The 24535-nt window shown below is 42.1% G+C and overlaps 1 protein-coding gene across 1 annotated transcript in view; it reads left to right on the forward strand.

The window, feature by feature from the left end:
* The window catches only part of apoba (apolipoprotein Ba), a 43773-nt gene extending 20247 nt beyond the window's left edge, over window positions 1–23526 (forward strand). Inside the window, exons 23-29 of the mRNA XM_020501358.2 lie at window positions 247–344; window positions 4550–4923; window positions 12380–19969; window positions 20069–20180; window positions 20287–20316; window positions 20560–20746; window positions 20959–23526. Coding sequence (XP_020356947.1) covers window positions 247–344; window positions 4550–4923; window positions 12380–19969; window positions 20069–20180; window positions 20287–20316; window positions 20560–20746; window positions 20959–22050 — 9483 coding nt within the window. The 3' untranslated portion in view covers window positions 22051–23526. The remainder of the gene's footprint in view (window positions 1–246; window positions 345–4549; window positions 4924–12379; window positions 19970–20068; window positions 20181–20286; window positions 20317–20559; window positions 20747–20958) is intronic.
* Window positions 23527–24535: the final 1009 nt, after the last annotated feature.

Below are 24535 nucleotides of genomic sequence, written 5' to 3' on the forward strand. Positions count from 1 at the left end.
AATCCAAAGTGCTGCAGTACAAAGCAAAACAACAAAAAATTGTCACTGTCCCAATACTTTGAGCTGACTGTATCTTTTGATTAATGGCATCGGCAGTAATTTTTCAAATGTTCTACTCCCAATTGACATGCCTAGTTAAATAAAGTTAAGATAAATACAAAACGTTAACAAATTGCAACAATTTAGTTTCCATTGATAACATTTCTCTACAACAATTCTCAACCTAAAAAGTACATCTCATTTTAGGCATGCAACATTTGGCTGGACAAAGTTGCTGGAAGAAACAAGAGGATCCTTGCAGAACTCACTCTACCCACCGTGCCTGAGAAACTGTTCCTTCAATCGTAACTATCTGACAATTCACATATTAAGTGGGGTTGGGATTACAGTGCATTCGGAAAAGTATTCAGACCCCTTCCCTTTTACACGTTTTGTTATGTTACAGCCTTATTCTAAAATGTATTAAATAGTTTTTTCCCCCTCATCAATCTACACACAATACCACACAATGACAAAGCAAAAACAGGTTTTATGTATTCAGACCCTTTTCTCAGTACATTGTTGAAGCACCTTTGTCAGCGACTACAGAATTGAGTCTGGGTATGACGCTACAAGCTTGGCACACCTGTATTTTGGGAGTTTCTCCCATTCTCCTCTGCAGATCCTCTCAAGCTCTGTCAGGTTGGATGGGGAGCGTTGCTGCATAGCTATTTTCAGATCTCTCCAGAGATGTTCGATCGGGTTCAAGTCCGTGCTCTGGCTGGGCCACTCAAGGACATTCAGAGACTTGTCCCAAAGCCACTCCTGTGTTGTCTTGGCTGTGTGCTTAGGTTCATAGATGACCAGCAGGGTCAAATAATAATAATCACAGTGGTTGTCGAGGGTGCAACGGGTCAGCACCTCAGGAGTAAATGTCAGTTGGCTTTGCGTAGCCGATCATTCAGAGTATCTCTACCGCTCCTGCTGTCTCTAGAGAGATTAAACAGCAGGTCTGGGAGAGGTAGCACGTCCGGTGAACAGGTCAGGATTCCATAGTCGCAGGCAGAACAGTTGAAACTGGAGCAGCAGCACAGCCAGGTGGACTGGGTCAGCAAGGAGTCATCAGGCCAGGTAGTCCTGAGGCATGGTCCTAGGGCTCAGGTCCTCCGAGAGAGAGAGAGAGAGAGAGAGAGAGAGAGAGAGAGAGAGAGAGAGAGAGAGAGAGAGAGAGAGAGAGAGAGAGAGAGAGAGAGAGAGAGAGAGAGAGAGAGAGAGAGAGAGAGAGAGAGAGAGAGAGAGAGAGAGAGAGAGAGAGAGAGAGAGAGAGAGAGAGAGAGAGAGAGAGAGAGAGAGAGAGAGAGAGAGAGAGAGAGAGAGAGAGAGAGAGAGAGAGAGAGAGAGAGAGAGAGAGAGAGAGAGAGAGAGAGAGAGAAGAGAAAGAAAGAAAGAAGAAGAAAGAAAGAAGAAAGAAAGAAAGAAGAAAGAAAGAAAGAAAGAAAGAAAGAAAGAAAGAAAGAAAGAAGAAAGAAAGAAAGAAAGAAAGAAAGAAAGAAAGAAAGAAAGAAAGAAAGAAAGAAAGAAAGAAAGAAAGAAAGAAAAAGAAAGAAAGAAAAAGAAAGCGAAAAAGAAAGAGAAAGAGAGAAAGAGCATACTAAAATTCACACAGGACACCGGATAAGACAGGAGAAATACTCCAGATATAACAGACTGACCCTAGCCCCCTGACACATAAACTACTGCAGCGTAAATACTGGAGGATGTGACAAGAGGGGTCGGGAGACACTGTGGCCCCATCCGACGATACCCCTGGACAGGGTCAAACAGGCACGATATAATCCCACCCACTTTTCCAAAGCACAGCCCCCACACCACTAGAGGGATATCTTCAACCACCAATTTACCATCCTGAGACAAGGCCGAGTATAGCCCACAAAGATCTCCGCGGGGGGCGCCAACCCGGACAGGAAGATCACGTCAGTGACTCAACCCACTCAAGTGACGCACCCCTCCTAGGGCCTCATGGAAGAGCACTAGTAAGCCAGTGACTCAGCACCTGTAATAGGGTAAGAGGCAGAGAATCCCAGTGGAGAGAGTGGAACCCGCCAGGCAGAGACAGCAATGGCGGTTCGTTGCTCCAGTGCCTTTCTGTTCACCTTCCCACTCCTGGGCCAGACTACACTCAATCATAGGACCTACTGAAGAGATGAGTCTTCAATAAAGACTTAAAAGTTGAAACCGAGTCTGCGTCTCTCACATGGGTAGGCAGACCATTCCATAAAAATTGAGCTCTATAGGAGAAAGCCCTGCCTCCAGCTGTTTGCTTAGAAATTCTAGGGACAGTTAGGAGGCCTGCGTCTAGTGACCGTAGCGTACGTGTAGGTATGTACGGCAGGACCAAATCAGAGAGATAGGTAGGAGCAAGCCCATGTAATGCTTTGTAGGTTAGCAGTAAAACCTTGAAATCAGCCCTTGCCTTAACAGGAAGCCAGTGTAGAGAGGCTAGCACTGGAGTAATATGATCAAATGTTTTGGTTCTAGTCAGGATTCTAGCAGCCGTGTTTAGCACTAACCGAGTTTTTTTAAATGCTTTATCCAGGTAGCCGGAAAGTAGAGCATTGCAGTAGTCTAACCTAGAAGTGACAAAATAATTGATACATTTTTCTGCATCATTTTGGACAGAAAGTTTCTGATTTTTGTAAGGATGCGTAGATGGAAAAAAGCTGTCCTTAAAACAGTCTTGATATGTTCGTCAAAAGAGAGATCGGGGTCCAGAGTAACACAGTTTTATTTGAGACGACTGTACAACCATCAAGATTAATTGTCAGATTCAACAGAAGATCTCTTTGTTTCTTGGGACCTAGAACAAGCATCTGTTTTGTCCGAGTTTAAAAGTAGAACATTTGGAGCCATCCACTTCCTCATGTCTGAAACACAGGCTTCCAGGGAGGGTAATTTTGGGGCTTCGAAATATACAGCTGTGTGTCATCCGCATAGCAGTGAAAGTTAACATTATGTTTCCGAATGACATCACCAAGAGGTAAACTATATAGTGAAAACAATTGTGGTCCTAAAACAGAACCTTGAGGAACACTGAAATTTACAGTTGATTTGTGACAAACCATCCACAGAGACAAACTGATATCTTTCCAACAGATAAGATCTAAACCAGGCCAGAACATGCCCATGTAGACCAATTTGGGTTTTAGCGCTATGATGGGGTCTAAAACCAGACTGAAGCATTTCATATACATTGTTTGGCTTCAGGAAGGCAGCGAGTTACTGCGCAACCGCTTTTTCAAACATTTTTTAGAGGAATGGGAGATTCGATATAGGTCGATAGTTTTTAATATTTTCTGGGTCAAGGTTTGGCTTTTTCAAGAGAGGCTTTATTACTGCTAGCCTCCCAGTCCCTGCCGCTGAAAAACATCCCCACAGCATGATGCTGCCACCATCATGGTTTACCGTAGGGATGGTGCCAGGTTTCCTCCAGATGTGACGCTTGGCATTCAAGAGTTAAATCTTGGTTTCATCATTAGACCAGAGAATCTTGTTTCTCATGGTCTGAGAGTCTTTAGGTACCTTTTGGCAACCTCCAAGCGGGCTGAAATGTGCCTTTTACTGAGGAATGGCTTCTGTCTGGCCACTCTACCATAAAGACCTGATTGGTGGAGTGCAGCAGAGATGGTTGTCTTTCTGGAAGGTTCTCCCATCTCAACAGAGGAACTCTAGAGCTCTGTTAGAGTCACCATTGGGTTTTTGGTCACCTCCCTGGTGGCCACATCTAGGAAGAGTCTTGGTGGTTCCAAACGTCTTCCATTTAAGAATGATGGAGGCCACAGTGTTCTTGGCGACCTTCAATGCTGCAGAAATGTTTTGGTACACACCCCCAGATCTGTGCCTCGACCTCATGGCTTGATTTTTGCTCTGACATGCACTGTCAACTGTGGGACCTTAAATAGACAGGTGAATGCCTTTCCAAATCATGTCCAATCAAATGAATTTACCACAGGTGGAATCCAATCAAGTTGTAGAAACATCCCAAGGATGATCAATGGAAACAGGATGCACCTGAGCTCAACTTTGAGTCTCATAGCAAAGGATCTGAATACTTATGTAAATAAGGTATTTCTTTTTATAATTTTTTATACATTTGGGGTCTGAATACTTTCCGAAGGCAGTGTATTTCCATGTCAATCCTTTCCATTTACTTTAACCATATCTACATGTACATGCTACCTCAATCAGCCTGACTAACCGGTATCTGTATATAGCCTCGCTACTTTTATAGCCTCGTATATAGACTGTCTTACTGTTGTTTTATTTCTTTACCTACCTATTGTTCACTTAACACCTTTTTTGCACTATTGGTTAGAGCCTGTAAGTAAGCAATTCACTGTAAGGTCTACTACACCTGTTGTATTCGGCGCACGTGACAAATAAACTTTGATTTGATTCAATTCAGAAGATAAAATGAAATATAATAATGGCAAAGTGTAAGGGGAAATCAGGATCAATTCTTCGCTAATAGCAATTAACTAATTTGTCACTTTCTTTTTTGTTTTTACAACAGTGACAGTTTATTCAGATACGAGTTCAACCAGAACAAAATGGCAATCTCCCTTGTTTTGCCTTTGGGAGGAAAATCCTCTGAGGAGTTAAACATTCCCGCTACCCTGTCCATTCCTGCCATTGATGTTCCTGAAATAGGTTGGATGGTTCCTGCCAATGAGATCCAAATCCCAACTTTCACCATACCTCGCTCTTTTGACATCGTGCTGCCCTTGCTTGGCCTTGCTGAGGTGACCTCCAAAGTAAACAGCAACTTCTACAACTGGGAGGGATCCATCTCCGGGGGCAACAACACTGTTGATGTTCCCAGCTATATTGCTCATTTTAAAGTCAAGGCTCAGTCTCCTGTCAGCCCACTCGCCTACAGACTTGAAGGTAAACTTTGCTGATCTTTCCATGTTTCATTAGGGGTTCATAGTGAAGCTCTGTAACCTATTGTTATTCTTACATTTTGTTTTTCCTTGACACGGTCAAATAACTCAAGCATAGATTGGTAATTGTTTTTTTTGGGGGGGGGGGGGATACAGAAACTAGAGGCCATGAGCAACTTTGTTAAAAATGACTGAACTGATTGGCCCATAGATGACGCTGGTATGATGCACTTTGCATCATATGATGCAAAACGCAGCATCGTATGATGTAAAATGCATCATTCCGCCTGTATTTCTGTATTTTGGAAGTTATATATCTTGAGAACTTGATTGCTGACATGCAAAACATTTTAGGTCTATATCAACAATGGACTTATGCAACAAATACCAAAAGATCATTTTTGGGTGTAGTTTTCCTTTAAACTCTCATATCCCCCGCCATTTGACCTAGAGTCTTGAAACTTTGTATGTAGTTGTCTGTCATCATGCTGAACAAATTTTCCTCAAGGACCCATAAGGTCCATCAGGATCGATTTTCCTCCATCTTGGACAAAATTAAATAAACATCTTCTCACAAACCAAGTCCGAATTACACCAAATGTAGAATGTAGGTCCATTGTACATGTTTTAACTTAGTCTTAAGTTTGAGAAAAGCTAAGTGATTGATTAAGAGATGGCTGAGTTATTGATAAATCAGGAAATCAGATTTTATACGTCTATCTAAATCCTTTATAAATCCACTCCACAATGGCCTGTTTTCTTGGGGTCATCAGAGACGTTACCTTGATGAACTGTTACATTTTGGCATTGATATCTTAAAAAATAAGAAAACTATTAACAATTAACTTTTTTTAATATGTAATGCTAATGCTTAAATTAATCAGAAAAAAAACTTCTTCTCATGGACTAAACTTAAGATTCACTCAAAATGTGGGCCTTGGACTCATCACAAAAGTCCCTAAAGAGTTTAAGAAAATAACGTTGATGCATTCAAAGATGTACACAGTATACCAGTAGATGCATATTAGCACATATGTTAAAATATGCTACAAATACTTTGAAAATCTTCTTCTCATGAACCATACGACCAAATGACACCAAATGTAGAATGTAGGCCCATGGTACATGTCTTAACTTTGTCTTAAGTTTGAGAAAAGCTAAGGCATTGATCAAAATATCATATATTTTATATGAGTTATTGACAAATCTGATTTTATGTGTCCATTTAAACCACAGTAAATCAACTCCACAGTGGCTGTTGAACTTGAAACGTGTCATCGCTATTATGGATGTCCCTAAGATGAACTACAATGAATTTGGTATTGATATCTCAAAAAACAAGGAAACTATTAACAACAAATTCTTTGCATATGCAACGCTAATGCTCAAAATCATCTGCAATCATCTTCTCCTCATGAACCAAGATTCACTCCAGATTTTGTATTTAATGCTGTCATATAAGATATACAGTATTTCAAATGATATCTGTGTAGTGATTTTCTTGACCACACCTACAGTCTTGCTTCGGTACTTCGGTGCTGCAGTTTAACTCATAGACCGCACAATAGAGAAGTCGGATTTGAAAATTCCTAATAAGACACTTTAGTCTTCACCTTTGTACGCAAAACCATATTTGGTACATAGACTTACCACATTAATCTCTAATGAGTTTAACAAAATAAAGTCCCAGAATTCAAAGATGACCGCAATATACCCATACACTAAGGCTGAAACTATTTCACAAGTCTTAACATTAATCATTTTATTTATTTATTTATTTTTATTTTACCTTTATTTAACCAGGTAGGCAAGTTGAGAACAAGTTCTCATTTACAATTGCGACCTGGCCAAGATAAAGCAAAGCAGTTCGACAGATAAAACGACACAGAGTTACACATGGAGTAAAAACAAACATACAGTCAATAATGCAGTATAAACAAGTCTATATACAATGTGAGGTGAGAAGGGAGGTAAAGGCAAAAAAGGCCATGATGGCAAAGTAAATACAATATAGCAAGTAAAATACTGGAATGGTAGTTTTGCAATGGAAGAATGTGCAAAGTAGAAATAAAAAATAATGGGGTGCAAAGGAGCAAAATAAATAAATAAATTAAAATTAAATACAGTTGGGAAAGAGGTAGTTGTTTGGGCTAAATTATAGGTGGGCTATGTACAGGTGCAGTAATCTGTGAGCTGCTCTGACAGTTGGTGCTTAAAGCTAGTGAGGGAGATAAGTGTTTCCAGTTTCAGAGATTTTTGTAGTTCGTTCCAGTCATTGGCAGCAGAGAACTGGAAGGAGAGGCGGCCAAAGAAAGAATTGGTTTTGGGGGTGACTAGAGAGATATACCTGCTGGAGCGTGTGCTACAGGTGGGAGATGCTATGGTGACCAGCGAGCTGAGATAAGGGGGGACTTTACCTAGCAGGGTCTTGTAGATGACATGGAGCCAGTGGGTTTGGCGACGAGTATGAAGCGAGGGCCAGCCAACGAGAGCGTACAGGTCGCAATGGTGGGTAGTATATGGGGCTTTGGTGATAAAACGGATTGCACTGTGATAGACTGCATCCAATTTGTTGAGTAGGGTATTGGAGGCTATTTTGTAAATGACATCGCCAAAGTCGAGGATTGGTAGGATGGTCAGTTTTACAAGGGTATGTTTGGCAGCATGAGTGAAGGATGCTTTGTTGCGAAATAGGAAGCCAATTCTAGATTTAACTTTGGATTGGAGATGTTTGATATGGGTCTGGAAGGAGAGTTTACAGTCTAACCAGACACCTAAGTATTTGTAGTTGTCCACGTATTCTAAGTCAGAGCCGTCCAGAGTAGTGATGTTGGACAGGCGGGTAGGTGCAGGTAGCGATCGGTTGAAGAGCATGCATTTAGTTTTACTTGTATTTAAGAGCAATTGGAGGCCACGGAAGGAGAGTTGTATGGCATTGAAGCTTGCCTGGAGGGTTGTTAACACAGTGTCCAAAGAAGGGCCGGAAGTATACAGAATGGTGTCGTCTGCGTAGAGGTGGATCAGGGACTCACCAGCAGCAAGAGCGACCTCATTGATGTATACAGAGAAGAGAGTCGGTCCAAGAATTGAACCCTGTGGCACCCCCATAGAGACTGCCAGAGGTCCGGACAGCAGACCCTCCGATTTGACACACTGAACTCTATCAGAGAAGTAGTTGGTGAACCAGGCGAGGCAATCATTTGAGAAACCAAGGCTGTCGAGTCTGCCGATGAGGATATGGTGATTGACAGAGTCGAAAGCCTTGGCCAGATCAATGAATACGGCTGCACAGTAATGTTTCTTATCGATGGCGGTTAAGATATCGTTTAAGACCTTGAGCGTGGCTGAGGTGCACCCATGACCAGCTCTGAAACCGGATTGCATAGCAGAGAAGGTATGGTGAGATTCGAAATGGTCGGTAATCTGTTTGTTGACTTGGCTTTCGAAGACCTTAGAAAGGCACGGTAGGATAGATATAGGTCTGTAGCAGTTTGGGTCAAGAGTGTCCCCCCCTTTGAAGAGGGGGATGACCGCAGCTGCTTTCCAATCTTTGGGAATCTCAGACGACACGAAAGAGAGGTTGAACAGGCTAGTAATAGGGGTGGCAACAATTTCGGCAGATAATTTTAGGAAGAAAGGGTCCAGATTGTCTAGCCCGGCTGATTTGTAGGGGTCCAGATTTTGCAGCTCTTTCAGAACATCAGCTGAATAGATTTGGGAGAAGGAGAAATGGGGAAGGCTTGGGCGAGTTGCTGTTGGGGGTGCAGTGCTGTTGTCCGGGGTAGGAGTAGCCAGGTGGAAAGCATGGCCAGCCGTACAAAAATGCTTATTGAAATTCTCAATTATGGTGGATTTATCAGTGGTGACAGTGTTTCCTATCTTCAGTGCAGTGGGCAGCTGGGAGGAGGTGTTCTTATTCTCCATGGACTTTACAGTGTCCCAGAACTTTTTTGAGTTAGTGTTGCAGGAAGCAAATTTCTGCTTGAAAAAGCTAGCCTTGGCTTTTCTAACTGCCTGTGTATAATGATTTCTAGCTTCCCTGAACAGCTGCATATCACGGGGGCTGTTCGATGCTAATGCAGAACGCCATAGGATGTTTTTGTGTTGGTTAAGGGCAGTCAGGTCTGGGGAGAACCAAGGGCTATATCTGTTCCTGGTTCTAAATTTCTTAAATGGGGCATGTTTATTTAAGATGGTTAGGAAGGCATTTTAAAAAAATATCCAGGCATCCTCTACTGACGGGATGAGATCAATATCCTTCCAGGATACCCCGGCCAGGTCGATTAGAAAGGCCTGCTCGCAGAAGTGTTTCAGGGAGCGTTTTACAGTGATGAGTGGAGGTCGTTTGACCGCTGACCCATTACGGATGCAGGCAATGAGGCAGTGATCGCTGAGATCTTGGTTGAAGACAGCAGAGGTGTATTTAGAGGGGAAGTTGGTTAGGATGATATCTATGAGGGTGCCCGTGTTTAAGGTTTTGGGGAGGTACCTGGTAGGTTCATTGATTATTTGTGTGAGATTGAGGGCATCAAGTTTAGATTGTAGGATGGCTGGGGTGTTAAGCATGTTCCAGTTTAGGTCGCCTAGCAGCACGAACTCTGAAGATAGATGGGGGGCAATCAGTTCACATATGGTGTCCAGAGCACAGCTGGGGGCAGAGGGTGGTCTATAGCAGGCGGCAACGGTGAGAGACTTGTTTTTAGAGAGGTGGATTTTTAAAAGTAGAAGTTCGAATTGTTTGGGTACAGACCTGGATAGTAGGACAGAACTCTGCAGGCTATCTTTGCAGTAGATTGCAACACCGCCCCCTTTGGCAGTTCTATCTTGTCTGAAAATGTTGTAGTTTGGAATTAAAATGTCTGAGTTTTTGGTGGTCTTCCTAAGCCAGGATTCAGACACAGCTAGAACATCCGGGTTGGCAGAGTGTGCTAAAGCAGTGAATAGAACAAACTTAGGGAGGAGGCTTCTAATGTTAACATGCATGAAACCAAGGCTATTACGGTTACAGAAGTCGTCAAAAGAGAGCGCCTGGGGAATAGGAGTGGAGCTAGGCACTGCAGGGCCTGGATTCACCTCTACATCGCCAGAGGAACATAGGAGGAGTAGAATAAGGGTACGGCTAAAAGCTATGAGAATTGGTCGTCTAGAACGTCTGGAACATAGAGTAAAAGGAGGTTTCTGGGGGCGATAAAATAGCATCAAGGTATAATGTACAGACAAATGTATGGTAGGATGTGAATACAGTGGAGGTAAACCTAGGTATTGAGTGATGAAGAGAGAGATATTGTCTCTAGAAACATCGTTGAAACCAGGAGATGTCATTGCATGTGTGGGTGGTGGAACTAATAGGTTGGATAAGGTATAGTGAGCAGGACTATAGGCTCTACAGTGAAATAAGCCAATAAACACTAACCAGAACAGAAATGGACAAGACATATTGACATTAAGGAGAGGCATGCTTAGTCGAGTGATCAAAAGGGTCCGGTGAGTGGAGAGGTTGGTTGGTGATTTAGACAGCTAGCCAGGGCATCGGTAGCAAGCTAGCATAGGATGGAGGTCTGTTGTTAGCCACCTCCTGCGCTCCGTCAGTAGATTAGTGGGGTTCCGTGTGGTAGAGGGGATCAATCCAAATCACACAACAACAACAAAAATAAAAACAATAGATATAGTAGTAGTAGTAGATATAGAGTCAAATTGACTCCAGAATTGATATATAAACTCAGTACATTAAGTAATGACTTTAAGAATGATTACCTGCTGCAATCAAAGATAACAACCTACAGCGCTAGACTAAACTTCACTTTTGTCATTCTTGTGGTATTGAGAGATAAACATGGTAATGTTTCACTGATTGCACATAAAGGAAGATAGTTCCTACATGATAGAGTTTGCAGTTTGCTGTGTTATCCAACTGATCTTGTGTCCTTTCTGTCATCCCGTGAACCCCGTTCATTGCTGGTCGCTGCTATATTTTAATGTACAGTGCATTCGGAAAGTATTCAGACCACTTAACTTTTTCCACATTTTGATCTGTTTCAGCCTTATTCTAAAATAGATTAAATGGTTTGTTTTCTCTCATCAATCTACACACAATACCCCATAATGACAAAGTGAAAACAGGTTTCTAGAAATGTTTGCAAATGTATTCATAATAAAAACAGAAATACCTTATTTATATAAGTATTCAGACCCGTTGCACTCAAGGACTTGTCCCGAAGCCACTCCTGCATTGTCTTGGCTGTGTGCTCAGGGTCGTTGTCCTGTTGGAAGGTGAACCGTCGACCCAGTCTGTGGTCCTGAGCGCTCTGGAGCAGGTTTTCATCAAGGATCTCTTTGTACATTGCTCTGTTCATCTTTCTCTCGATCCTGATTAGTTTCCCAGACACTGCCGCTGAAAAACATCCCCACAGCATGATGCTGCCACCAACATGCTTCACCGTAGGGATGGTGCCAGGTTTCTTGCATACGTGATGCTTGGCATTCAGGCCAAAGAGTTAAATCTTGGTTTCATCAGACCAGAGAATCTTGTTTCTCATGATCTGAGAGTCCTTTAGGTGCCTTTTGGCAAACTCCAAGCGGACTGTCATGTGCCTTTTACTGAGGAGTGGCTTCAGTCTGGCCACTCTACCATAAAGGCCTGATTGGTGTAGTGCTGCAGAGATGGTTGTCTTTCTGGAAAGTTCTCCCATCTCCACAGAGGAACTCTGGAGCTCTGTCAAAGTTACCATTGGGTTTTTGGTCACCTCCCTGACCAAGGCCCTTCTCCCCAGATTGCTCAGTTTGGCTGGGTGACCAGCTCTAGGAAGAGTCTTGGTGCTTCCAAACTTCTTCCATTTAACAATGATGGAAGCTGCTGTGTTCTGGGGACCTTGAATGATGCAGAAATGTTTTGGTACCCTTCCCCATATCTGTGCTTCTACACAATCCTGTCTCAGAGCTCTACGGACAATTTCTTCAACCTCATGGCTTGGTTTTTGCTCTGGCATGCACTGTCAACTGTAGGATCTTATATAGACAGGTGTGTGTCTTTCCAAATCATGTCCAATCAATTGTATTTACCACAGAGGAACTCCAATCAAGTTGTAGCATCATCTCAAGTATGATCAATGGAAAAGGATGCACCTGAGCTCAATTTTGAGTCTCATAGCAGAGGGCCTTAATACTTATTTAAATCATGTATTTCTGTTTTTTATTTGTAATACATTTGCAACATAAAAAAAAAAAACTGTTTTTGCTTTGTCATTATGGGGTAATGTGTGTAGATTGATGAGGAAAATTCTTTATTTAAACTATTTTAGAATAAGGCTGTAACTTAACAAAATGTGGAAAAAGGGAAGGGGTCTGAACACTTTCCGAATGCACTGTATATTTTCCACACATACATTTAAGTACATAGAAGATCACCATATTTCACTGTTTATATAATGACAATGGTTTAATCTCCTTTTGTCTTCATAAAGGCACAGGCATGATTTCAGGAACAGTGGAAGATAATCTGAAGTACCTAGTCAACGGGTCCCTGAGCCACAGTTTCATCGATGCCAGCTTCAGTGTCTTTGAAACCTTGAGCGTTACAGACAAACTGAATGCTAAGGCCAACTACAAAATTGAAGCCTCAAGTCCTCTGGGCCTGCAGACATCTCTGTACTACTCAGCAATGTCAGAATCCACTTCTGAAGAGGTCACAGGGGATGGTAGCTTGGATGGAACCATCAGAGTGGGCTCATGGAAAGCCGACTCCACCTACAGACATAACTATGCCATTCGCCCCCTCGATAGAGAAGGAAGAGGAGAGTCCAATCTGCGGGTGAACTCCCCACTTATCCAGGCTCAGAACATGATCAAGGGAGTGTATGCCAATGACGAGTTGTCCATTGTGTCCAAAACCAATGTGCAGGACGATGCTCTCAAGCATGTGGCAGAGCTCAAGTACAAGGATGGCCAACTATCTCTAAAATGTGATGCTGTTTCCAATGCCCTGGGCAATATACTTAAGAACAAAGTTGAACTTGGAATCTCCAGTGAGGTAATCATTCTGAGAGTTGAGTCCCAGGCTGATGATGCAACAAACCAGGCTTACTCCCTTCTCACAGGTTCCCTGAACATGGACGGTCTTGAAGTCAACTCTGAAGGCTCCCTTACCGTTAAAGGAGGCCGTGGATTGCATAAGGCCACTGTGTCAGTGAACAGAAATGGCCTGGTTACCAGTGGCACCAACAGCCTGCAGTGCAGTCCCTTGACGTTTGAGAACATCTACAATGGGGGCATAGATAGTAGTGGAGCCTCCCTGACCTCCACGACCAAAGGAATGGCTGAAGACAGCAGAGCCGAGCTAAGCTTTGAGGGCAGAATATCAAGTACTGAGGCTTCTCTAGGCAGTGCCTTCAGAGGCAACGCCTATGATTCAAACGCAAGAAGTACAACAAACCTGGTATTGAACAGGCAGGGTTTAATCTTCTCCAACAATATGAAGGGATCTCTGCAGAACATGAAGACAGAAAACACCCATAGTCTGACTCTCACATTATGGACCCTGGCCTTCCGCTCTAAGACAGATAACTCCATCTGTGAGGACGCCTCCTACAAGCATGATATAAAGGTTGACGTGAAGCCTTTTGTTACCTCCATTGACATGAAAAATTATCTCAAGCTCTTTGACGTCCGTATGAACAATGAAGGCCAGTTAAAAATGGAGCCTACCAAGCTGGACCTGAGTGGAAGTTTAAGAGGAGCCTACAGAGATGAACATGAGCTCAGACACACTTATGAACTAAACTATGCTGACCTAGCTGGCGCTCTGAAGTGTAGTACAACTGGGAAGATAATGGATGCACAGATGAGCCACAACTGTGAAATTGAGATTGCAGGACTGACCTCCAAGTCTAACTGTGAGGCAAGGATAAACTCGGAATCATTACGTTTTGTCAGCACTATTCGCACCTTGGCACTGCCATTTAGTGTCACTGTCAATGCCATAATCAACAGTGATGGTGAGGTGGACCTGTTTGGGAAGCACACTGGGCAGCTCTACAGCAAATTGCTTGTTAAAGCAGAGCCTCTTGCACTTGCTTACTCACATGACTGCCGGGCCACAACCACACATATGCTGGAGAGTTGGGAATCTGCTGCTCACCTGGATAACAAGTTTGATGGTCTTCTAACACCCAGTGAACAGTCATTAACCTGGAAAACTAAATCCAAGTTTGACAACCACACTTATAATCATGACGTCAGCACTTACAACAATGCTGAGATGCTTGGAATTGAGTTTGAGGGAATAATATCTACAAACCTTTTAAATGAGGCTGGAGTGTGTGGAGACCAAAGGTCAGAGAAGGAAAACCAAGAATTCATTGTCTCCGGTTTCCTGAAGTATGACAAGAACAGTAACTCACATATCATCGAGCTTCCCTTCATTAAAAGCCTTCCTGCTGCTTTTGATCTCCTCAAGACTGCTGTTGTCAGTGCTCTGGAGGCCATGCAACATTATATCATCAGCTTAGACATTAACCAGCTAATTGGTGAGCTAAGAGTCCATTTGGACAATCTGCCGCAACAAGTCAGTGACTTCATGACAGAGATTGATTTGGAGAACAAAGTGACTGATGTCAAAGAGAAACTGATTATTTTGACACAAGAGTATGCTGTGACACTGGAAGACTTGGAAGCCTCTGTGGAGAATCTTAAGGTGAACATTGAAAAAACACTATTTGATATTGCAACCAAAATCAGAGACCTGATTGCGACAGTCAGGGGCAGCATTGAGAGGGGAGACTTGTCAGACGCCATTTCAAATGTCCTCTCACAAATTAGAAATATGCTTAAGGATGTTGATTACCATTTTAATATCAGAGAAACAATTGTCATAGTCATTGATGCAATTGAGGATGTCATCAGACAGATTGATCTACAGAAGCTCGGAGACAGCAGTGTTGCCTGGTTGGGGGACATTGATAGTAGATTTAGAATCAAAGAAAAACTTCAAGATAAAATTAGTGAATTGAAACAGGTTATTGAGACCTTTGATGTCACAATGTTTTTCCAGAATCTGAGGGACTACACCCTCTCAATCAACTTTGACTTTGTTAAATATGTGGATCAGCTAACTTCTAAGATTCCCACTGAGCAGATGGCCAGGGTCCTTGAATCTATAAAGGATGTAATTGTCAACTGGATTGAAGAATATGAAATTGCAGATAAAATCAATGCTATGTATTCTTATATCAGAGATCTGCTTCTCAGGTATGAGTTTGACAAGAGATTTGAAATATTCATGGATCAGACTGTAGTACTCATCAAGGAATTCCGAATCCAAGAAACTGTGCAGTCACTGGTTGATGCTTTGAAATCTATAGACGTTGAAGTCATGTATGACAACGTTATGCAACTACTGGATGGGTCTGTAAATCAGTTCAAATCAATTGACTTCAAGCAAAGTATTGATGAGCTAAAGGAATATATTTGCTCAGTCATCAAGATTATAAAGGAATTTGATTACAATGTGTTTGTTGATGATGCTAACCAGAAGATCAGTGAACTAACAAGTTATGTTAATAATCAGATTGAAGCCTATCGAATTGCACAAAAAATAGAGGCCTCCAGAGAATTTGTTAGAAAGATCCAGGGTTCTATCTTCAAATACTTGGAACAACTCAAAGAGACAAGAATTGCAGAAGTCGTGAAGATGATGAAAGATGTGATTGACACTACAGCCTTGAACGATATAAAGACGATTGTACAGCAAGCCCTTCAAGACATGAGAGATAGAGTTGATGGCATGAACATTAGAGAGGAGATACTCATGTATCTGCAAAGGGCAAGTGACTCCTATACGAACATGGTTGCCTACATTTCTGTTCAGTTCAACAAACTGATTGAGGAAATCCGCAGGGTGGCTGAGGACCAAGATATATTAAACCAGATCAGTCAGGCTGTGGATGGTATTCTGGATGCACTGAAGACAGCAGATGTTGAGATTCCCTCTTTTGTAGTGCCTCTCACTGACCTCGTAATTCCCGCCATCCAAATCAACTTGAACAGGCTGCAGGACATAAGCATTCCGGCTCAAATCTCAGTCCCTGAGTTCACCATCCTGAGTTCTTACACTGTCCCAGCCATGAACATAGATTTTGAGGAAATCAAACAACAAATAATTGCATTCATCGACCAAGTAAGAGAATATGAGGTTCCAATACCTCCACCCGAGGCCATCTTTGGAGACTTGAGAGCACTTTACTTATCCGACCTCCCAGACTTGACCTTCCCAGAAATAACTATTTTAGAGATCAAGCTTCCAGCCATCAACCTCCCTAAGTTGAATCTGGAGAACTTTGAAATCACAATGCTTCCAATTCCGGAGTTAAAGTTCCCTCAGGTCCACAGTGAAGTTCAAATTCCTGCTTTTGGCAAGCTCTATGGCGAGTTTAGAGTGAACTCCCCCCATTACACTCTTGTGACAGTAGCCTCATTAGAGAACTCAACAACAATTCATTTGAATAAAGATGCACCAGAGACTTCCAAGTTCACAGCCACGCTTACTTCTCAGGCCAAATCAGCCTGTGAATTCCTTGACTACTCCTTGGATGCCACTGCTCGTCTAGAAGCTTCTCAGATGGAAACATTGGTGTTTACTGAGACTGTGAATGTCACCCACATGGTCTTCTCTATAGATCACGAGGGATCACTGACTTTCAGCGCACCCTCTGCAGAAGCAACAGCAAAGACCACTGCTAAGGCCACTACTGAGATGTACACAGCTGATCTGGTGAACAACATTGCACTGTCCCTAAAGAGTGGAATTTCTGCATCAATAGACACTACCTACAGCCACAACTTGAACATCCCAGCTGTTGAAACTTCAAGCCAAGCCACCATGACCCAGACTGCAGCAGCCAGTCTTGAATCTGGTATTATTTCTGTGACTGTTCGAAATGAAGGAAGTGGAAAGTGGTCCATTCAAGACTACTCAGATGAAGGCACACACAAAAACAATCTAGAATTCAACATCAATGTTATCACTGCAAAATTAACCTTTGTTGGAGAAACTGAAAGCAAGGTCTTGAAAATGAAACAAACCATGAATGCTGAATCTGTCATTTTCAGCCACTTCACTGTTGATGCCAGGGCTGAGACAGAACTTCCTTTCGTCAAGAGCAGTATTGTGGTTTTAAATGGAGATGCCCATGTGGGAGACCTAAAGATTGCACTGACAGCCTCCCACAATGCAGAGCTTATGGGAAGAATGAGTGGAACCATATCTAACACGTTGGAATTTTTGGCCCGTCCTTTTGAGATTGTCCTAGATTGCAAAAACGAAGGAAATTCAAAGGTTATCTTCCCATTGAAACTCACAGGAAAGTTTGATCTCCAAAATGAATTTGGTGTGATACTTAACTCTGAAATGCAGCGCGCCTGCTGGGCTGGCCTAGCTCGATTCAATCAGTACAAGTACTATCATAATTTCACCGTGGACAACAATCAGAAAGACATTGGAATCTATGCAGCAATGAACGGTGAAGCCAATGTTGACTTTTTGACCGTTCCCCTCACCATCCCTGAGATGACAGTGCCTTATCTTAGATTGAAAACACCTCACATTCAAGAACTTTCTCTTTGGGAGCATGCTGGCCTCAAGGAACTTCTAACCACCCCTAGGCAATCATTTGAAATGAACCTAAAGCTTCAGTATCAGAAGAACCCTGACATGCACACCATTGATTATGACCTACAACCCTTCTACAATGCAATTAGTAATTTAGACATTTTTAGGGCTCCCTTTGAGTTAGGGAGAAACAAACTTGTAAACCTTCTGACAACCTCTTACAATGAAGCCAAGACACATTTTGACAAATATAAGATTGACACATCCAACCAACCTCCCAGGTTTGTCACAGTCCCCGGATACAAAATACCCATCCTGCATATTGAAGTCTCTAGCTTCAGAGCAGAGTTACCTGCATTTGGCTTTTTCATCCCTAAGGAGGTCAGTACACCAGGTTTTAAAGTTCCAACAATGGGTTTTTCTGTGCCATCTTATACCCTGGTGCTGCCATCTCTGGAGCTGCCAGTCTTACATATTCCTGAGACATTGAGTGAGCTGACCCTTCCCTCATTCACACTACCTGCCATTCAGAAAAACATCATGATCCCTGCCATGGGCAACATGACATGCGATTTCTCTTTCAAGTCCACTGTGATTACCCTGACTGCTAATGTAGGCCTCTATAACCAGTCTGACATTGTTGCCCGATTTGGAGCTTCCTCAACTTCTATGTTTGATATTCTAAAAGGTAAACTTGACGGGTCTACCAGCCTGACCAGGTCAAGGGGTTTAAAACTTGCCACTGCTCTGTCCTGGGAGCACAAGAACATAGAAGGCAGCCACGACTGTACTTTTAGTCTCTCTAAAAGGAACATGGAAGCTATTCTGGCAACTGTTGCAAGAGTCAACCTTCCCTTTGTGAGTCTGGAATTGAGTCAGGAACTTCTTGGAAATACCAAGACGAAACCAAATGTAGCCTCAAAGATTAAACTAAAATACATGCTTAATATGCCACTGATTGAGGCTGTAGGCAAGGGGAACATTGATCAAAACATGGCATTGGAGGGACTTACATCTTATGTCTCACTGGAGACCTCTACCAAAGGAAAAACTGACATAACAGTAAAAAGGATTGTTTACTATGGAGCTATAGACAACGAGGCTAACATTTACCTAAACGCAAATGGCTTGCGATCCACAGTGAAAACTGACCTAGACTCCAACCTTGTTCACGATAAGGTTACCATATTGAATCTGAGCATCAATAACAACCTAGCTCTTGAGGCATCTCTGAGGCGTGTGTATGCAACTTTGAATTACACCTGCAACAATATGGTTAACATTGTTTGGGCAGGGTTTGATACAAATGGGAAGCACTCTGTTAAAGCAAACTTCGACTTTGTTCCTCTAACAACGGTGACAGCTAAGGTAGACATTGGTGCAACCCAGCCATTCAATTACATGGATCTTCCAGGTGACGCAGGAGTGGATCAGAAATGTTATCTTTCCATCACTGCAGATAAGCAGACATTCAGCTGGAGTGGCAGAGAGCAACTTGCCTCTGTTGTACATTCCTGTGACTTACTTCTGTCAAATGATGAGGCTGAAGTGAAGATAGATATTGCTGAATCTGTGGAAGGATCTCTTGCTTTCCTGAAGTCTGTCCGGCTCCCTGTCTACCAGAAGACTATTTGGGATGTGCTTAAGCTAGAGCAGGTCTCCAGAATGGATGAAATGCAATTCCTCAATCTGTCCACTACTGTAGTTTACACAAAGAACAAAGAGGGACTAATTTTCACTTTACCATCCAAATTATTTGAGAATGGGGTCACCTTCAATATCCCAGAATTGACACTAGCAGTGCCTAGCTGGGTGAAAGAGATCCCAAAGGCTGTAAGGATGATTGACATGCGATTCCAAAATATTGATCTCCCAGATCAGGTCTCAGTGCCACCTGTCATCGATGTTCCAGCTTTTGATGTACCCTTCACCACTCTCCATGTGCCAGCCTTCTCAATTGATTTGAAGAATTTGGAGATCCCTACAATGATAAGCACCACTGGCTTTGACATCATGCTGCCTGGTCTGCCCAAGGTGGAAATTCCCAGTTTTGATATTGATATAGAGTTGCTACAGAACAGAATGTCCTTCCTGTCAGTGAAGCTGCCACAGTATGAAATCATTATCTCATCATTTACCTTCTCCAAGTCCATTACCATTGGTGAGCACACCATTAATTTGGATGAGATTGCTAGTCAGATTTCCAACTTTGAAATGCCAACCATTACCATCCCAGAACAGAAGATTGAAATCCCTGAAATCTCCCTGAACTTGCCTGTAAGTGTGTTTATCCCAGCCTTCGGTGCCCTTTCCACCACTGTGAAGGTGTTATCCCCAATTTACAATGTGACATCAACTGCAAACCTGGAAAACAAGGAGTCCAACATTGTCACTTCACTGAAGTCCATCTGTACCTCCACTATGATCTTCCTGGAGTATGACCTCGATGGTAAGATTTAAAACATTTACTTTGGATTACTTCCTCCAAGTACTTTCAGGTTTACATTTATTTTTGTTTACATTTATTTTTGTATATTTGTCCCTGCAGCCACCGCCACTCTTCGTTTTGAGAACGGAGCAGTCCGCATGAATGGGAAATGCAACTTGGTTCACAGTGACATAAATGTCAACTGGCAGCATGTCTTCTCACAAAATCTCAGGTAAAATATGTTATGAAAGTAAGACTGATGCTTTCGAAAATACAACGCTACCAAATAATAAGATAACAACATATTTTTCTGATTTAAATGTAATCTATTTTCTTAGGATGAAACGGCAAGTCTCTCCTGATGCTATGTAAGTACCACAAGATAATTTGATTTTTTTTACTTTACTAGGCAGGTGACTTAAGAAATTCTTATTTAGAATGATGGCCTACCGGGGAACAGCCTTGTTCAGGGGCAGAACAGGGAACACTCTAACCACTAGGCTACCTGCCGCCCCAGACATCCTGTACATTTCTACCTTTCATCCCAGATTTTCCCCAACAGACAGATCATAATCGCATAAAAATCTAACCAAGTGTCCTTTATCTTTCAGTGTATCTCGTCATACTTTGAATGTGGATATCACCAGCCCAACCTTTGTTGATATGAGCTTCCGCTATGCTTCCCGCAAGGATGGCATCACCACTTCCATGGCTTCCCCATCGATTGGTTTCCTCGGATTCCTTTTTACTTGGAGGTCACCTTCACAAGTGTACGGAAAAGTGTTCAGTCGCTACCTGGTAAGACACATCTGAATTACTGGAACTTGTTTTATATGCATACTACACACCTCTGCCTATAAATTGTCAAACTGAAAGCTTAGAGTTTTCAAGATGTTATTTTCTATGGACACAATACATAGCTTTTTTCGTTGTTGCCTTAATCAGTGTTTATACTGAAGGAATGAGACAAACAATTCTAATCCCCTCTTACTTGTTCCTTATCCATCCAGTCTAGCCCTGATAAGGATACGGACATTGTGAGTGTCAAAGCCACTCTGAAGAACTCTGAGAAGTTAAGTGTCCAGGTTGCCTGGAACATGAATACCATGCATTACACCATCGAAGGGCTCAAAGAGCGGATGCCTGCCATCACAGATGCGCTGCTCAAGTTCATAAACAAGTATCACACAGCTCACTTTGGCTTCAGTGTAAACCGTGCCTCCATTAAGCTGAAGAACTCTGTCTCCAACATCATTGAGAGAGCCTATCATGAGGTCCCATTGGGTTTTGATACACTACAGAATTCTATGAGAGAGATGTTTAGGATTGCAGCTGACAGTATACCGTCTATCGACATCACTGAACTGCTTAACAGTGTTCTTACGTTCTTGCGTGAGACTAATTTTGCTCTGCCCGGAATAGAGGAGAGACTTTCTGGACAGGAGCTCTACGAGAGGGCCAGTCGCTCTGTGTCTGCAACCATTGACTGGGCTGCCCAAAGGTTCTCAAATCTCATGGAGACCATAACTGATATAATTGAAAGTTTCATTAAAGGCGTTCAGTTAACAATCCCTGGTAGCAATGTAGTTGTCAACGGAAACAAGATTGTTGCCAACCTGAGGTCTGCCATGAGTGCCATCCAGGATGAGATGACTAAGGTAGTGAGATACTTGGAGGACATGAGTCTGGAGGAGCTGATCCAGGAAGTTCATAACCTCCTGCAGCTATGTTTCCAGAGGGCAGCAGAGTTCATCGCCTCTCTGAAGACACAAGACCTGAAGAAAATGTTGCGTTCTCTTGAGCGTGACATGTACGTGACAAAATCTAAAGCTGGTGAGTACAAAGATACTGCCAAAGTAAAGATCCAGGAAATCTATAACGAGGTTACAGTGGATCGTGTGAACAATGACCTAAAGGAGCTTGTCGATTTTTTCCAGTCTCACTTTTATGGGGGACTCAATGAATTGATCTACCTAATGGAGCAGGCATCGCAAAGCACAGGTCCATACATAAGAGTAACATTGAAAAAGATGGACATTGATGTTCCCCTTCCCTTCTTTTGGAAGTCTTTCAGTGAGTGGCCAACACAGATAAGGCAGTGAGTGAGCGAGCAATGCTTATTACCACCACTTGAATAAGAACAGCTAACTAAATGTACTTTTCTACATGAAAAGAAAACACTATACTAAGCACAGGAGGTTGGTGGCACCTTTATTGAGGAGAACGGGCTTGTGGTAATGGCTGGAGTGGAATCATTGGAATGGTAACAAATACATCAAACACATGTTTTCTGTAATTTATGCTATTCCATATGCTCCATTCCGGCCATTATTATGAGGCGTTCTCCCCTCCGCAGCCTCCTGTGATACTAACATATACTTTATGTTTGAGCTGTGACTTTGCTATGTGGAAAACCCCAAAATATTATACTAACAAATATACATTATATTTGAGCTGTTATTATATATCACTGTGTTTCATTTTTAAAAAAGCTAGTTTTTTTTATTTTTATGCCTGAACAATCATCTTTTTGATGACCATGTTAATTGAGACAATAAAGGGAATTTTTACAGTTATGGTCAACAACACATTTAATATGAGTTATTTCAAGTGAGATTCTTACATCCCAACAAATTAAGGAAGATGGTTCACACACATAAAGTACAGACTCCAAGACTCTTCTTTTGTTCTAGCTCAAGTTAAAATCATGTGGCCTTTAGATGGCAGGGTAGTCCAACTCATTGGAATACTTCTGGTTATAGAATTCTAACTGTCTACATAGAAAGCTAAAAACCTTTGTTTGCTACAGATTTTGGATCTTAATTTGATCACTCTTCGGTTGCTGAAAAACTTCCTGCACTGTAGGAAATGCAGATGAGCTTTGTGATTTACATAAATTAACTGAAAACCTGCACTAATACACGGCTATATTAACAGTATTGCACTTTTCATGTCGTCTAATTTTGGCCAGCTTATAGCTTAACCACCGATCAAGCAACCTTATGGACTAAACGTTCAACTCTTGTTGCTGCGGGATTATTTCACTGAGACAATACAGGTCAAATTAAGATCCTACATCTGTAGGTCCAGTTATTCACCCTTCACCCTGCCTCTTCTCTCCTTTTTGCCCTCCCTTCTTTCTCACTCCCAATATCTCATACAGCCTCTTGCTCTCTTTCATAATGTGTGCCACATTCCCCCTGCTTATTTCCCCTGGTTACCTGGTTGGACACTTAATGCCCCCCACTGCTATTTCATATACTCTATCAAAGAGGGGCCCATAACAAATGTTGCTAAGCTTGGTGGCTGTCATCTGTTTGGAATTCAGGGCTGTGATGGTTGCAAGAGAAAACAGTTTTCCCACAGTAGTCTTTCAAAAAGTGTTGTGTTTGCTCAAAGCATATGTAAAATATCAAAATGTAGAAATGCATTATATCTCATAAATAACTAACATAAGAATAAAAAAGGTTAAAGATCATTGTTGGAACGTGGAGTCAGAAAGGACGTTGGCTTCATGTATTACTTCATTATGAGCAATCTCCTTCAGATTAAAGTGACTAAGTCACATGTCCAATTTGGTCAAGTATCTGTATGAGTTTCATGTTCATTTCAGAAAATGTAAAAAATGAAAAGTTCAGTGTGGCTTTATTTTTAGGAGCAATCATACATCATATTTCTTTAAATATTCATAGCAGTCAACAAATGAGGATGTGTTCTGGTGTTGGATGGTAGTAAATTCATTTTTTGTCATTTATTTCTATGAAGACATAAAGATGAACAGTCAAATGTGGAGTTATACAGTTGTACACACATTTTTTTAAATTTTCAATCCCACCCGCTGCTCTCTCCAGCTGACCCCAAAAATTAAAGAAAAAAACATAACACCCTCATCCTTACCATCCAATACCTCATTTATGTTTACATTGTCATACAAACACGATCACACACGATTAAGTCTCTGGCAAATCAAATCAAATTGTATTAGTCACATGCGCCGAATACAACAGGTAGACCTTACAGTGAAATGCTTACTTACGAGCCCCTAACCAACAGTGCAGTTTCAAAAAATACAGATACGAATAAGAGATTACAAGTAATTAAAGAGCAGCAGTAAAAAATAACAATATATACAGGGGGGTACCGGTACAGAGTCAATGTGCAGAGGCACCGGTTAGTTGAGGTAGTATGTACAGGTAGGTATCAGACAATCATGGAACTGAATCATACTGTATGTCCGCAGGTTACCTGGGCATCTACTGGCCTGCCAAGATGGTGCCACTGTAGGCTGCAGGTAGCCAAACTTAACTGACAAGATAGTCTCTATAACACAAACCATTGCTCAGATGTTAAAGTGACTTCAGAGGTCATTAATAAGATTTCCTATTGTTGAATACCCCTGAATTGGATTACTGCCAGCCATGAGTAATCTCATCTCTGTGAAGGAGTAACAAGGTTGCGAAAGAAAACAAAATGTCTGTGATTTACGAGGTGCGTAAAAGGCAATAAAACATCCACTGTGAAACCCCCACCCCTTTCCCATAATATTCCTCATGCACATTGCCAGCTGTGTGTTGAACTGGACAGTGA

Source organism: Oncorhynchus kisutch, linkage group LG14 (genome assembly GCF_002021735.2).
Source record: "Oncorhynchus kisutch isolate 150728-3 linkage group LG14, Okis_V2, whole genome shotgun sequence".
NCBI lineage: Eukaryota > Metazoa > Chordata > Actinopteri > Salmoniformes > Salmonidae > Oncorhynchus > Oncorhynchus kisutch.